The sequence below is a fragment of the Apaloderma vittatum genome, unplaced genomic scaffold, assembly GCF_000703405.1.
Source record: "Apaloderma vittatum isolate BGI_N311 unplaced genomic scaffold, ASM70340v1 scaffold8712, whole genome shotgun sequence".
Lineage (NCBI taxonomy): Eukaryota > Metazoa > Chordata > Aves > Trogoniformes > Trogonidae > Apaloderma > Apaloderma vittatum.
The window spans coordinates 1-14701 of NW_009704178.1; the positions used below are offsets into that span (position 1 = coordinate 1).

The following is a 14701-nucleotide window of genomic DNA, read 5'->3' on the forward strand; positions in this document are numbered from 1 at the left end:
GGGTGTCAGGGCTGACAGGTTCGGCTTTTGCTTTTTTTGCGCGCTCATTTGCGGCACCTGGGGCCTAATTATTCGCCAGGGGTGTCACAAGCTCCTGTTCTCCCTGGCCGCCAGAAGCGGGTGTCACCCAGGGCCTCATGTCGCTCTGCACCCTCCTGTGCCTCTGAGCCGTCTCGTAAAGAGCCAGCTCCTTCCATACGTCCATAAAACCTAAATCCGGGGTGGCCAGCGTTGAGTGAGTGACTTAACTCCAAGCCCGAGTTGTCTTTATGGTGCCCTTGGCCCGAATTCGCTGGCATTAGGTGTTTTCAGTGAAACTGCAGAAAGCAATGGCAGACCCCCTCCACAAATCCCCCTTGCTTTAGAGCCGTTCCGCGTTCAAGCCGGGCGAACCGTGCGCCTCCAGTCAGAGGTGCAAGCGTTTATTCACGGATGTCATTCTTTGTCGTTTAGGGAATTGTCTTGTGCTAATGCCGAGGTGCTGGCATAAGGATAAGTCTGAATCTAGAACGTGTTTCTCATCTGGGTTTAGACTGGATTTTTTCCCATGTCGCGAGCTGTAGGTCTATTTCCGATTACTGCAGAGGAATTTTTGGAGATTAACAACCACTTTTGAGAGCTCTCTGAAGCCCCATTTTGTCAGTGATTGGCTTATGCCTTGAATTTAAATTACTTATGCGCATGCTTAAAATATATGCGTTTCCTCTAGGAATTAATATTTCCAGATTGCTGACTTCTAACTTCAGCCAGTAAAACAACATATGAATAATTTCATGGTTTGATCAAAGCAAAATTGTATTAAAAAAATACTTAAAATGCATTGTTCAAAACAATTGCTTTAATCATTTATTTGAATCTTTAATTCTCTTTTTTTAATTTAGTATAATCATCCTTTTGAAGATGACGTGCTTATTTCCATGGAAACTCTCACTTATGATACAGCTGATGGTAAGAACTTCTTAAAACTTTAATGTTTACGTGCTGTATATTTAGACTTAGTAAAGGATGCAACTGTTGGCAGTTGTATGACGTTTAATTGCAACAGATATGGTTAAGTATGACATTTTGTATGCAAACTTTGAAACATATCTGTAATACTTGGAGAGTTTACTTCTATGCACCATTTTAGTCCATTTCATGCTCTGTTTTAGACAACAGAGGAGAGTTATTAACAACTTCAGGATAACAAAGGTTAATATTTGCATGACTTGTAAGAAGAATCAAAATAGAGAAGAAAAATAAAAAAAAATAAAAAAAGAGAGAAGAAAAGTTTGCATTTCATAGCATTTTATATACATTGTCCTTTGAGAGAAGGAGAGAGAGGAAGCGTACATACAACACTGTAATACACAATCTTGGATTTGTAAAGACTTGATTATGCTTTTCGTTTAGTAACTTCTATTCAGTATGAAATGAATATGGATCTCAGTCCTGTAAAGCCTTACTTATGGCTGTAACGAACCTCAGATACTAGATAGTCTGAATGCATTAAATAAAATATCAAAATTAAAAATTTTTGCTTTTCTTCCCAGCATCTGAGACTGTAATGCTCTTTGGATTTTAGGTCATTGTTGTTAGACTCAGCATGTGATATTTTTCTCTTTTTTTTTTTTGCCTGACTGCTCGATTAACTTGAATTATAATATACTCTTGATTTGTTTTTTCTGTAAGTTTTTGTTTGAGCAGTTATGTTGGAGGCGGTTCAGATTTGATTAAATTTTGTTATGATGTAATATGTTCTTCCTAAGTGTTCATGTTTGTTAAAATGATAGTTGGTGTAGATAGTGTTATAATAAATCTGTGTTTCTGTTGTTATCTTTTATTGTTTCTAGGACCAAAAGAATGGGAGAAAGTGCCAGACAACATGCGTAAGAAATGGAAGGATGAAGTACTTAAGGTACTTAAGTACTCAAGGTATCTAGCTTTGCCTCAGTCTTTAGTAATAGAAACAATTTTACTGAGGAAAAGCCATTCCCCCAAACCAAGAGACAGGGGCCAGGAACAAAATGTCCCCCCCCCAAATCCAGAACGACATGGTCAGTGATCTACTGCTCCACATCGATGTGCACAAATCTATGGGGCTGGATGGGATTCATCCTAAAGTGCCAAGAGAACTGGCAGGGCTGCTCACCAAGCCACTGTCCATCATTCATCAGCAGTCCTGGCTGACTGGCCATGTCTCAGCTGATTGGAAGTCAGCCAACATAACACCCAGCTATAAGAAGGGATGGAGGGACAATCCAGGAAATGACAGGCCTGTCAGTTTGACTTTAGTGCCAGGGAAGCTGGTGGAGCAGATCGTCCCGAGTTCCATTATGCAGCACATGCAGGACAGCCAGGTGCTGAGGCCCAGTCAGCAGGGGTTTGGGAAGGGCAGATCCTGTTTAACAAACCTGATCTCCTTCTATGAAGGGGTGTCCCACTTGCTTGATAAGGGAAAGGCTGTGAATGTTGTCTACCTTGACTTTAGTAAAGCATTGATACTGTTGCCCAGAGCATTCTGCTAGAGAAATTGACTGTTCTTGGCTTTGCTGGGTTAAAACCTGGTTAGATGGCTGAGTCCAAAGAGTGGTGGTCAACAGAGTTAAATCCTGTTGGTGGCTGGTCAGGAGTGGCGTCCCCCAGGGCTCGGCACTTGCTCTCTGTGTCAGCACGCTAAAGCCATTACTGTAGTGGGTGTATGATCTGGGTTGTTTTTTTTTTTTATTCTGCATATTTTGTTAAACAAGCAGTTACTTCTACTTCCTAACTCCCCCATAAGAAGTAAACACGTGAGTGAATTTCATCAAAATCTTAGTGTGTCTTGCATAACTGAAAAATCACCTTACCGCTATGTTCCTAGCATGTCTGAAAAGCTAGGTTGTGTAGTGTGCCTTGGCAGTTGACAGAGAAGTTCTGAACCCCGCAGAGTGAGGGGATGTGAAATGAAATCAAGTCTTGGGGAACAAGAGTGGATTTAATGGAGACAGAAAAGGGTCTGTATTTCCTGTTCCTTTTCCACTCCTGGCAGGACTTTATGCCTCCTCTACGAAGCATTGCTGTTCAGCTTTACAGACTAAATCCATTAAGGACTGCAAGAGGAATTTTCCATCTTGGCCTCTTATGTGAGCCAGGTTAGCTATAGCTTATGCTCTTGCAGTGATTTTAACACAACAGTGCAGCGAGAAGTGAGTGATAGGTAAGTTTTACCACGTATTTGTGACTTTTATGGTCAGGCCATGGGAAACCTGAAGGAAATGGTTGTTTAGGAAGTACCTAGTTGTGAGAGATACCATGGTAAATAAAGGCTTTTGTTAAAATAATGTAACTATTCTAAGATTCTTCTGACTTTTTCTTTTTTCTACTTGCAGCATGCTAGAGAAAGTCAAAGGAATGCAGGTAACATGTTTAAAAAACTAAGTGCTGTAAATTATCTTATTCAAAGAGTTGTGACTTAATAAAAGACCTCCTGATTTTATGACAAACTCTTTAGGATACTCACTGGTTTTTGTAGGGGGAAACACCTCAGCAACCAAAAATTATGTTCATAAGGATTCTAAAATGTATTTGAAGATGTTTAAGATGAGTAAATACATTATAATTGATGTTGCTATTATCACAAGTTGATTAAAATAATTTCTCCATATCAATTAAACAGACAGGTTTTTTGTTGTATTTGTTGTTTTGTCAGATATTCATTGAATCTAAAAATTACAACACTGAGTTACGTGGGTGTGCAAGTGGAGAAATCTGGAAGTTGCTAACTTTTTGAAAATAACTAGATAAGTAGGTATATTAAAAAATGTGTGTTAAAAAAAAACATCTCATGATGAGCTATCAAAAATTTAGCAGATTATTCTGTATACTGAATGGATCAGGCTGCCTCCAGGAAAAAGTAGCATATAGTTGTTTGATTAGAGATCAAGCATGATACAAGACAAATCGAGGCTGCATAACAGTGTGTAATTCTGATACTACTTAGGGAGACATCTGAATATTTTCTCTTCTGAAAATGAGCTCTATGTTCCAATAATATATGTTTTTTACTGAGATAAATGTTTGGGTAAATTATGATGTGTAGTACAATATGTATAGGTATGTTAGGCTTTATTATCTTAAGGTTTTGAATTTTTGGTGTTTTTCATGACTTTCACCTGAGAAACTTCCATGCTGAATCATGTGAGGACAAAACACAGCTTAGTGTCTCACACCCTCTACAATCCTACCAAAATCCTTGCCCATACAGGGTTCAGGTGTAGACTTTGAATTAGCTTGTGAAATTAAAATGATGAGCCAGAAGATAAGAGTACAAAAATACATAGATGGTCCATATCTTTTCCTCTAATTTTTAGAAAATACGTGCTGATGGGTCTGAAGAGTATAAAAAATGACTGACTACAATATGTGGTACAACACAGCAAGAAATTACCTATCAGTGAGATTTTAAAAAGAATCAATATTTGAAGTCTTTTAGAAGTAGTTTTTGGTTAATCTTTGTGTTTTGACCTAGGGTCAGAATGCCTTAGAAGTTCTTACGGAAGGAATTTACTTGAAATTTCTTTAATGTTACGAAGGCTTGATCTAATTCATTTTGAATTTAGTGTACTGCATTACAGATGAGGTATAAAACCAGAAAAAATATTTCTTACTTTTTCCGACTTTTAATGTAACTTGAGCAAATACTTCATTGTTTAGTTATGTTTTAAGTTATCTCGGGGAAGAAATTTACCCAATATTGAAGTTGTGAGAATAGCACTAGTGTTAACAGATTTTGTTATAAGGAAAACATTTTTACAGATTTGTGTGTGTATATATATATATGCTATAAATGATAGAATCTCTTGGATTCTGTTCGATTTCAGAAAATTGTGTCTTGCACTGGCTTCTATGTGAAACACAAAAGAACATGGATTGAGCATTTGAACTGGATGGTTGTTGTTGGTGTTACCATTAAAAAAAAAATCCCAATGACAACAGTAACAAAAGATCTTCTGGCCATGTATTATTAAGCTAATGAGCAAATTATACTTGTTCTATACTCTTAGGTGGGCCTGATACACGTTTTCTGCTAGGATTCATAAATTTCTATGCTATTAAGTGTGAACGTTTAAGGCCACAAAAATGATCCACGGGCTGGAGCACCTCTGCTATGAGGACAGGCTGAGGGAGCGGGGATTGTTCAGCCTGGAAAAGAGAAGACTTCAGGGGGACCTAATAGCTGCCTTCCAATACCTGAAGGGAACCTACAGGAAGGCTGAGGAGGGACTTTTTACAAGAGTGTCCACTGATAGGACAAGGGGAAATGGGTTTAAGTTGAAGGAGAATAGATTTAGATTAGATCTTAGAAAGATCAGTACGAGGGTGGCAAGACTTTGGAATAAATTGCCCAGAGATGTTGTGGCTGCCCCCTCCCTGGGGTGTTCAAGGCCAAGTTGGACGGAGCCTTGAATAGCCTGATCTAGTTGAGAGGTGTCCCTGCCCATGACAGGGAAGCTGGACTAGACGATCTTTAAGGTCCCTTCCAGCCTAGGCCATTCTATGATTTAAAATATCTTTATAAGACACAAATATTTATTAATGAACCCCTTCCCTCAGAATATGACTTGTAGTATTTTTTCCAATTCACGATTCTGAACTTTGCCAGAATCTATTTTTAGCATTTGGATAGAATGTCTAGGATCCATATGAAGTTTTACTGGGTAAAGTGACAAACCTTTGAGTTTCAGGATTGTTTCTTTTTTTTAATTTATGGCAGTCTTGAGTACGAGAGGACAAAGTAAGTTATATTTCAGTCTCTGAGAAGAGCAGGGTTTCTGTCATATATGTAGCTGCTTAAAAATCTTCCTTTCCTTGAGAATTTTTTCTGGAACAAAATACCTTCTGTGGTGTTTCATAGATCCTGCTCAGGTATTTCAGTGGGACATTACTGTGTTATTCTGATTTCCAGTGTTGCCAATCCAGAAATTTTTGGAAACACTTCATGCAGCTTCTAAAAAAATGCATTACTAATATATTCTAGAGGTAGAATTACTGTATTTTTTTTTTGCAAAACAGTGAACATAAATTTTCTGAAAAGGTTGCAAGCTGAAGTCAGAGCCTTCTAGTTATATAATATGCTTCATTAACTTTATGTGAGAGAGTGGTTTTACAGCCCAGTTTCCTACTGGATAGAAAAGTGTGCTTAGAAAAGTTACCAGTAGTCTGTGTCCAAACTGAGGGATTTTTTTCCCGGAGTTGTCGTGAGCAACTTTCAGTAAATAGTCAAGGAGGAGGGAGATACCCTCAGTTAATGTGCAGATGGTACCAAGTAGGGATGACCACTGTGGAAGATGATCTGATAAACAGGCTAAAACTTGAAGTAAATTTTCTGTAACATCGTGCAGAGAAGTTAAAGCTCATAGACTTGCACGGGAATAACCAAATACAGGAAGAGGCAATTTTGAAGGCTGATGTGGCAACCAAGAACATCACTGTTGTGAAAATAGCACACACTGTGCTACAAGATGTGCACAGGTCCTTAGTACGTGAGGCACACAAAGCAAGTTTTCTGCACCGTTCAACAGCAGTAAAATTTGTGGTGGTGGACTTTGTTGTGCATTTGATCATAGCTTGACGACCTGGATTCAGAAAAAGAAAAAATTACTGGAGCCACTGGTGATCAGCATGGAGGGGAGCAGGGAAAAACAAAAGCAAGCTTCTAGGTTAAATATGAGAAAAGCTTTCTAAACGTAAGCCTAAGGAAATAGTGAAATAAGTTTCTTGGAGATTATGGAGTTGCTTTTAATGAGTTAGACTTCTAGAGGTAAGTTAGGTATAGTTGGTTCTGCTTTAAAAAGGAAGAAGGAAAAGCAGGCACCTTTATGTTCCTTTCCATATGTCTTAGACTTTCAGAAAGCCTTTAGGAAACTGGAAATCCTTAGAGGTATGCTTGGCAATGTTAAATAGTAGGAAGTGTTTATAGAAGTAAATAATGCCTGTGTGCCTGAGTTTAACCAAAATGAGTAAATCGCTTGTGATACTTGATATCAAATTTATATGGAAACAGAAACACAGAAAAAAGCAAGGTTGACAAATTCTGCATTAAACAGAAACTTGTTTAATGACAGTTTGGGGTAGGGTAAACATCTGAAAGAACATGTATTATTTTTATTATTTAAGTCTATCACATGCATAAGAGTCATGAGAGGTCCTGCTACAGGTTTAGTACCAGCAAAGTCTTATGTTCAGAATTTTTTTTTTTTTTTTGTGGAGGAAAGACTAAATTTCTGTAATTAGTACGATATTAACAATAGATTGAGCACTAATTTTTATATGCACATCATAATCATATGACTGTCTACAGACTTGAGAGCTTGTTCGAGGTAAATTTTTAAAATCTTAATAATGCAATGGTTAGAAATCCAACTTCTTTTCACCAATATCAAAATGTTTTTCAGTCTGAGTAATTTTAATAGCAACAATATCTGGCTTAGAGTTTAATTGTAAAATAAGTTTATGTGGAAGTTGCATTACTTCTCTGTGGGTCAAATATAGTTTCAGTTTTATTTAAATCTGCCTGAATTGCATTAGCCACTGAAGAACAAAATACAGACTGATATGTAAAAAGGGGAGGAGTTCTCAGACATCTTTTAAACTCTTTATGTTTCTTCTGCTTCTTATGAGATGAATGGGGGGCAAAATGACCCACAAAGATTGTGGGTGGATCTATCTGTGCAGGAGGACAAGCATTGCAGCTTTGGAAGGCCCCCTTCCCAAAAATAGTTGCAAATATGCAGTAGAGGCTTGGGGCTCTACCCTTAGGCTTCAGGACTAGTTAGTCTTTCTTATCCTTTTCAGCGTATGTCAAGAAAAATGCACAAAAAGTTTGTAGTTGTCCTCCTTGTTTAAAAGGCGTACCATCTGATAAAGAAGCAGATTTTCTGTAGTGCTTCATGGGTTAAGAAGATAACACGTAATATGGTAGATGTACATGTCTGATTATAATTAGTCTGCTGTATTTGGCTAGAGTGTTGTTCTGTTTCCTGTTTATTCATTGTTCCAGTATGTTCTCCATCTCTAAATGTTTGTGTTAAATATTTTTCAAAATAGAGTATGTACAAATGAAGAATTAATGAGTTCAGTGGTCTATGACCTATCAGGTTCAAATAGAATTATTTTTTTCCTGCCATGTGTGCTAAGAAACATCAAAGCAACAAACAAGTGATTCTGAAGATGGATGTTCGACAGTAGAGGTATGGGCACCACTTTTGCATCTACTTCGATAAAGCCTCTTTGGGAAAATGTATTTATGTAATCAAAAGCTAAGAAGCTATTCATGAGCAGGTGGTCATCTACCATAGCTATAAAGTTAGATTGTAAAGGCCTACTAATTGCTGAATTGAATCACTTCATTCTCCTTCAATAAGTACTTCTGTAAAAAAATGAGATCTTAGTTTGCTGCAGTTCTTAAAACTTTAGATATCTTATTAAAGAATTGCTTTATGTTTCAACTCATGTAGTTCCCCGCATCAATTTAAGAAAGATATGTCTCTTCTTACCAGGTGACTGTTCATATAAAATTAAAATGTTCTTATTCTGGTTAATGTTGATCATCTAGTAGTCTTCCCCTGATTGTTCCCTCCCCCATAGGTTCTGTGGTGAATTCAAGTTCTAGACTTCAATATGTGGTAGTCTAATACATTTTGTGATGTATCCGTGCCGTTTTTTTTTTTAATTTTTACAATGTCCCCATTCATGTTCTTTATGTGTTAGGGTTTACATATATTTCATATAATGACATATCCTCCCTTCCATTGTGATATTTGGGGTATTGAATAACAACCATGATATCAGCCATGGATTTTAGCTGAATTCTGTTCTTAAGTTTATTTAAAGGGAGAGAGAGCAGTTGGATATAGGCTATAAAAACATCAAGTGTACCCCTAGGGCAATATATGTGTCTAACTTCTTAAATTTTTATTTTTAAAATCTGTGGTTGTCTAGAATAGCTTCATTTGACTCCTTTATCTTTTTGAGACGAAAGTATTCAGCATTTGAAGAGTGATATGTGCCATGTCACTGGTCACTCCTAATTATTAGTTCTACACAGACGGTAGTTAAAATTGTCTCATTTTGTTGGTGTCATTTGAATCCACAAACCGCTAATTTTAAGATTTAACTGGACAGAATACATTTAGACTTTTTAAAAAGAATTCTGAAGAGCGTAATGTCAAATGTAGATTGTAAACATTTAAAAAAGACTGCTTATCCATATAAATGGACTTTTCTTGCAACTGTCAAGACTTCCATAGAAGGAAAAAAAAGTCTAACTATTTGAAATATTATATATAGATTGTTTGAAGTAGGCAATTAAGAATTTTTTAAGTGGGCAGTTAAGAAACTTACCTTGTACTTTGAAACGCAGAGAAAATCTCCAGTATGTACTAATAAGGATTTGATCTGCTTTTAAGGAATCTCCTGAAAAGTCTAGTACGGATACATCTGATACAGGTGAGTTTTTTAATTTACTTTTATCTACATTTTTTCTTTAACTTTTCAAAAAGGATTGCAAGTAACTTTGTCATAGTTTTCTCATATAGTAAAAATAAGTGTTCTACACCCTTTCAGAAAGTATTTCCAGGGAATAATAAGAGACTGAGGTACTGGTAGTACTATGAAATCAATACCCACATTTCCCTTTAAAATCTCAGTCCTGAATCCCTGATATGCTGGAAAGTCAATGTAAAATATCTTTGATTGCCTTCTCTTAATAAGGAAAGGAACAATGAAATCAAAACTTTGGCGTGTCAGTGGAACATTTATTAACAATTATAATATGCGTTCATTTCTAGTGGTATGGTAAACATGGATAATGCATTCAGCTGCAACAATAAGTCTTCAGTCATGCTTGTAACATTTTTAGCGTTAGTCTTGGGGCCTGCCTGCAAAATTTTGGCCTTGTATTCCCCAATAATTCTTCGGTTGTATTAATTAGTGGTAACAATCTTTGACTTCTTTTTAAATATTTAAAACTGGTATTACTCAAGATCTTTTGATACTTGTCCATTTAAAACCTTACTATTTTGCATAAATCAAACTATAGCTGGGAAGTAACTACCATATAAAGATTGAAGGATTAGTTGCAGCAAAATATGGTTGACTGGTGTTGAAATACTCTAGTATAAATCAGGTGGTTCATATGCATAGCTGTCTCCAAGGCAGATGATTACTTATTTCTTAGTGGAGAAAACAGAAAATAACAACCTGAAATTTGTCCTGCTGTCATTTGAGAGGATCATTTCAAATATCTACTTGAATGATTAAATCATTTCTGCAAATTTAGAAAATGTGACTTCATTTTCTTTCAACCTGCGTAATGAAATGCAGGAAACAAATTTCAGAGGCACCTGCAGCTTAGCTTGTGTAAGTGTCCTTTGTGTCTTTTGCACTCGTGGGATAAATGAGCAATGCAGCTCAGACTCCAGCACCTTCACAGCAGCATACAATAATACACTTACCTACACTTTGTCTCTTATGAATGTTTTAGGAAGAGATTGAGGAGGATTTATAGTAGCCTCTGTGAATCTCAGCTATCTCCAGATACAGTAAGACCTAGAAATTAGCTTCTTGGAGATGTGTGATTGGATTCCTCATTTAGAAATGGAATTCATCAAGGTGTTTCTGGGCTTTTTTTGTGGATTTTTTTTGTTTTGGGGATTTCGGGGTGTGTTTTTTTTAAATATATAAAAGGTTGGCAATAGGCATGCTGACTGTTAAGAAAAAAGTGTGTCCTTAGCTGTTTTAGTTCAAACTTCAGCTTTGGCACATAGTAACTACCTGTATTATAGGTCAGTTTTTCCAGCAGAAAGGTAGGAGTTTTCGTTTTCCTTCTTTCTTCTGCACTTGAGGAACAAAGGTGTTCCTGAATTTCCCTTTCGGCCCTTAAAAGCACTTTAAGGTTCCCTGGAGAAGATACTTCATTTTGTCTGTTCTGTGCAGTCCCATGGTCCTCTGGTAATAATTAATATTCCGGTGACTAGAAGTATGATTGCCAATATATTGAAGACATACTAAAATTCCACTTTTGTGAGGTTTCACACCCAAAAGAGTATTCAACTTACATACAAACCAATTCATTCTATGATACAAACTATTTTCTAATAAGCTGTAATTAACATGATGGAGTCAACCATTCCTGGGCGCTGGAGCTGTCACCTTTATCTCCATAACCTCACCGTATAAGAGTCTGCTTATCTCAGTGACCATCTGGGGAGCAATCTGCCAATTTAGTGCCTGATTCCACTGGAGGAAGACGGGCAGAAGGAGAGTATTGGCTGCTACAACAGGAATTGGAGGCTGAAACTTTTCTAGATTAAAACATAGCCATCTTACTGCTTCCTCCACTATTGAAGCTTAGTAACTGATTTCCTTTAGATAAAGTGATCACAACTTTGTCTTCCATTAGTCCTGTGGAAGAAACTTTTTATAACCTGGCAGATAGGGGTTTCAACTCTAAGAAAATAGTTCTACTGGACCCAGGTAGACTGATTGCTCAACACTATCACCAGAAGATGTAAAATTGTGTTGTCTCCAACAAAGATACCATTTCTTTCATATATATCTTTATCCATATATATCCTGTACGGCAGCAGCAGTCATAGAACTTAGGTGGTGATTGTACTGTTGGAACAAAAAACGAAGATGGGATTAGCTGGAAAAGATTTTCATTCCGTTTTAGTAATTTAAGTATAGTAGGAAGTGATGTGGGTAGGTATCACGACTGAGATTTTTTTTCACTTCTTGTTTTCAGTGTTACTTTCTTCTCCTCTTTCTCTCCCTTCAGTGAATATGATTGTGATACTAAAAAAATTCAGAAATCAGGGATACAGTGTAGTCACGTGTTTTATGATTGTGAAAGACTGAGGCTTTAGCTAATGATGAATTGGAACATCTGACTACATCTAGGAAAAAAAAAAGAAATTATTGTTTCATTTCATTCATAAAACAACCAACAGAATACCTAAAAATTGAGCTGGAAGATTTGGACTTACTCTTTAAAATTCTCAAGCCGGTTGTATTTCTCACCAGTTCTAAGATAGTCTTGACAATAAGAAACTAAGAAAAAGATGTGTAGTAGAAGGTCCTTACTATCTTTCTTGGGATATTTAAAAGGGAAATAAGTGGGAAAGATAAGATAATGAATAGTGAATCTTGCAAGAGCGGTGCTTTGAAAATATTTTACTCTCAAATGATTAGCATATATCTTGAACAACTACTTACAAAAAGTTTCACTCTTCTTTGTTCCCTTCAAGTCATTTATGAACCTATAAACCATATTTTCCAATTGGACATAAAAGGGAAATATAATACAGATTAAAAGCTTTAGGGTAGAACACAATTCTCTAAAATGAAACCGGTTTTGTCAACAAGTTATGCAGTATGCATGTTTAAAAACATTTCTCTTCTGGTTTTGAGTTCAACTAGTTTTTATTCAGTATTCATGTTCAATTGTAGATGAAGAAAGTGATGCCAGTATAGTTTCCATAAGAAGAAAATTTGAAGATACTCACTTCCAGGTAAAAATTTGTGGTGTCTAATGTAATGGATGTAATAATTTTGTGTTTGAGCTATTTGAATAGCTTTTACACACCTGATGAGTTGATGCAGTCAGCAAAAGACTCTATGTAGTCTGTGTCTTAATGTGCATTTTTATTAAGTATGAAAAAAATGATAAGTTTGATAAATAGTGTAATAAAAAACACTATGAAGTAGTATTATGTCTTCATATTGTTAGTACACCAGAAAAAGCCGTACAATGTATTGAGAACAGGCAACCCTGAGAAAGGCTATTAAAGCTCTGGAAAAAGAACAGCCAAAGAAATCGTGAAGTGAAAAGACTTACAAAAACATGATTGCTCTCCTGAGAGTCTAGGATAAACAGGTTAAAAAAAAAAGTAAATCTGAAATAATGGCCACTATGACAAAAACAGACTGGAATTTTCTGCTGTCATTTCCCAAACTAGACAATGGATAACAGGGCTACCCTGAGTAGTTACATCGATGAAGAAAAGTACAACATATACTTTGTGCATGCAGCCATTCTAAATGTGTTCTGCTTGCTCAAATACAATTACCAAAAATTCAGTTTGCTTTCCTTACTTGTTTAGCATAATGTTAAGCAATGTCATGTCTCTGACAACAGCTAATGCAAATTGTTTCAGAAAGCAAGAGTTTCACTAATGAAAAACATTTGCCAGTATCAGCCAATGCTTTTGGATTTTATTTAGAGGTGTGTAACAGAGTAGATCTTAATTTACATATGAATTCATGGGATATTAATACTAGGTGTAAAGATGTGCAACTGTAATTACCAGTGCTTTGTAACCTAACACTAGGACTTTTTAGTTCTGTTTTTATCAGTAGGTCTTCTGAGGCAGCATGTGCTTTCCGTGCATCAATAAACTAGCTAGTTTCTTCTTTTTATGTGTCTTTGCGTCTCATTCCTTCTTGGGGAGGTTCTTTTATTTTTATTCTTTTATGTGAAATGTATACACTAAAAATAAGTTTATGGTGGTTGGATATCATATTATTGTGAGACAAATCTAAGTAATATGTTTGGGGTTGTCAGTGTCAATAATTTCTGTGTGATTTAATTACTTTTTTCTTTCCTGTTCTAAGAATCCATTTGTAGGTGATGGGAAAATTCAAGAGACTGTAAAAGTTCAAGTTGATGTGATAGTACAAGAGGATACTAGAAAAATCCCCAAGTGGATTACGGTAATGTATTTCGTCTGTTCTATTATAAGTTACTAGTTAATTAGAACCAAGTAGGAACTCTCTAACTGTGCAGCACAATGACTTTAATACAACTTCTCTGCTGTGTCATCATTATTCTACTCCTGCTTGCTGCCTACATAAATATCACAGTGTCTTGGGCCTCTTATGGCAAAGATTTGTAAGAAATAGAGCAGATGATAAGCAAATATTTCTTTTTGTTTTGTTCATTTGTTTGGATTTTTCTGTGGGGTATTTTTATGCTTAAAATTTATCTCTGATGTGCAAGCTGATCTTCAGTAAGTTTTATGAAAAGGCTACATCTGGGGTTTGTAGAGAAAGAGTTGTGACGTTTTTGTTTTGGGGTTGAGGGGATTTGGGGGTAAAGGGTTACATTACGTGGCATAGCTGCTATTTCCTACTGTAGTTGTAAGAGGTGTATAGATTATCCTAGTGTATATATCAATTTATAAATACTCATATTTGGGAAAGAGATTAAAATATAATACATGATGTAGAAGTTGCAAAGATGATAATTAGATTTCTAAGATTAAACTGGTAACTCTTAAAAATTGTTACTGAAGTCTTAGACTGGCCTTTTTCTTTGCCTGAAATTTACTAAGCCCCTTAGGACTATAACTGTACAGGACCTAGGATAGTAGGGAGAGAGTAGGAGGAGTCACAAATAAGATTTTGATGTTACCTTTAATGTACAAAAAAATTGGAATATTAGATTGTATCTTTTTCTTTTGTTTTTCAGATTCTGCCTCAAGGTTCATCAGAAAGTCGTCATTTAGCTTTGCCAATGCAAGAAGCAGTTGGTACAAGTAAATCTTTTATGTGTTGGTCAAATATGTTAGTTACAAAATGTAGTTATATTAAAATTTATTAGAAATAAATATTTAACTTATTGAAAACACAGAGACAGTATTCATGCAACATAAGTTCAACAGGCTAGAATCTTGAAGAG

General features: G+C 36.1%; 1 protein-coding gene across 1 annotated transcript in view; it reads left to right on the top strand.

Annotated features, from left to right (window-relative positions):
* The first annotated feature begins 547 nt into the window (after positions 1-547).
* Positions 548-14701, top strand: part of LOC104270539 — a 16261-nt gene continuing 2107 nt past the window's right edge. The window contains exons 1-7 of the mRNA XM_009864933.1: positions 548-559; positions 882-948; positions 1833-1897; positions 9429-9468; positions 12472-12533; positions 13636-13734; positions 14492-14558. Of these exons, the coding sequence (XP_009863235.1) occupies positions 548-559; positions 882-948; positions 1833-1897; positions 9429-9468; positions 12472-12533; positions 13636-13734; positions 14492-14558 (412 nt within the window). The remainder of the gene's footprint in view (positions 560-881; positions 949-1832; positions 1898-9428; positions 9469-12471; positions 12534-13635; positions 13735-14491; positions 14559-14701) is intronic.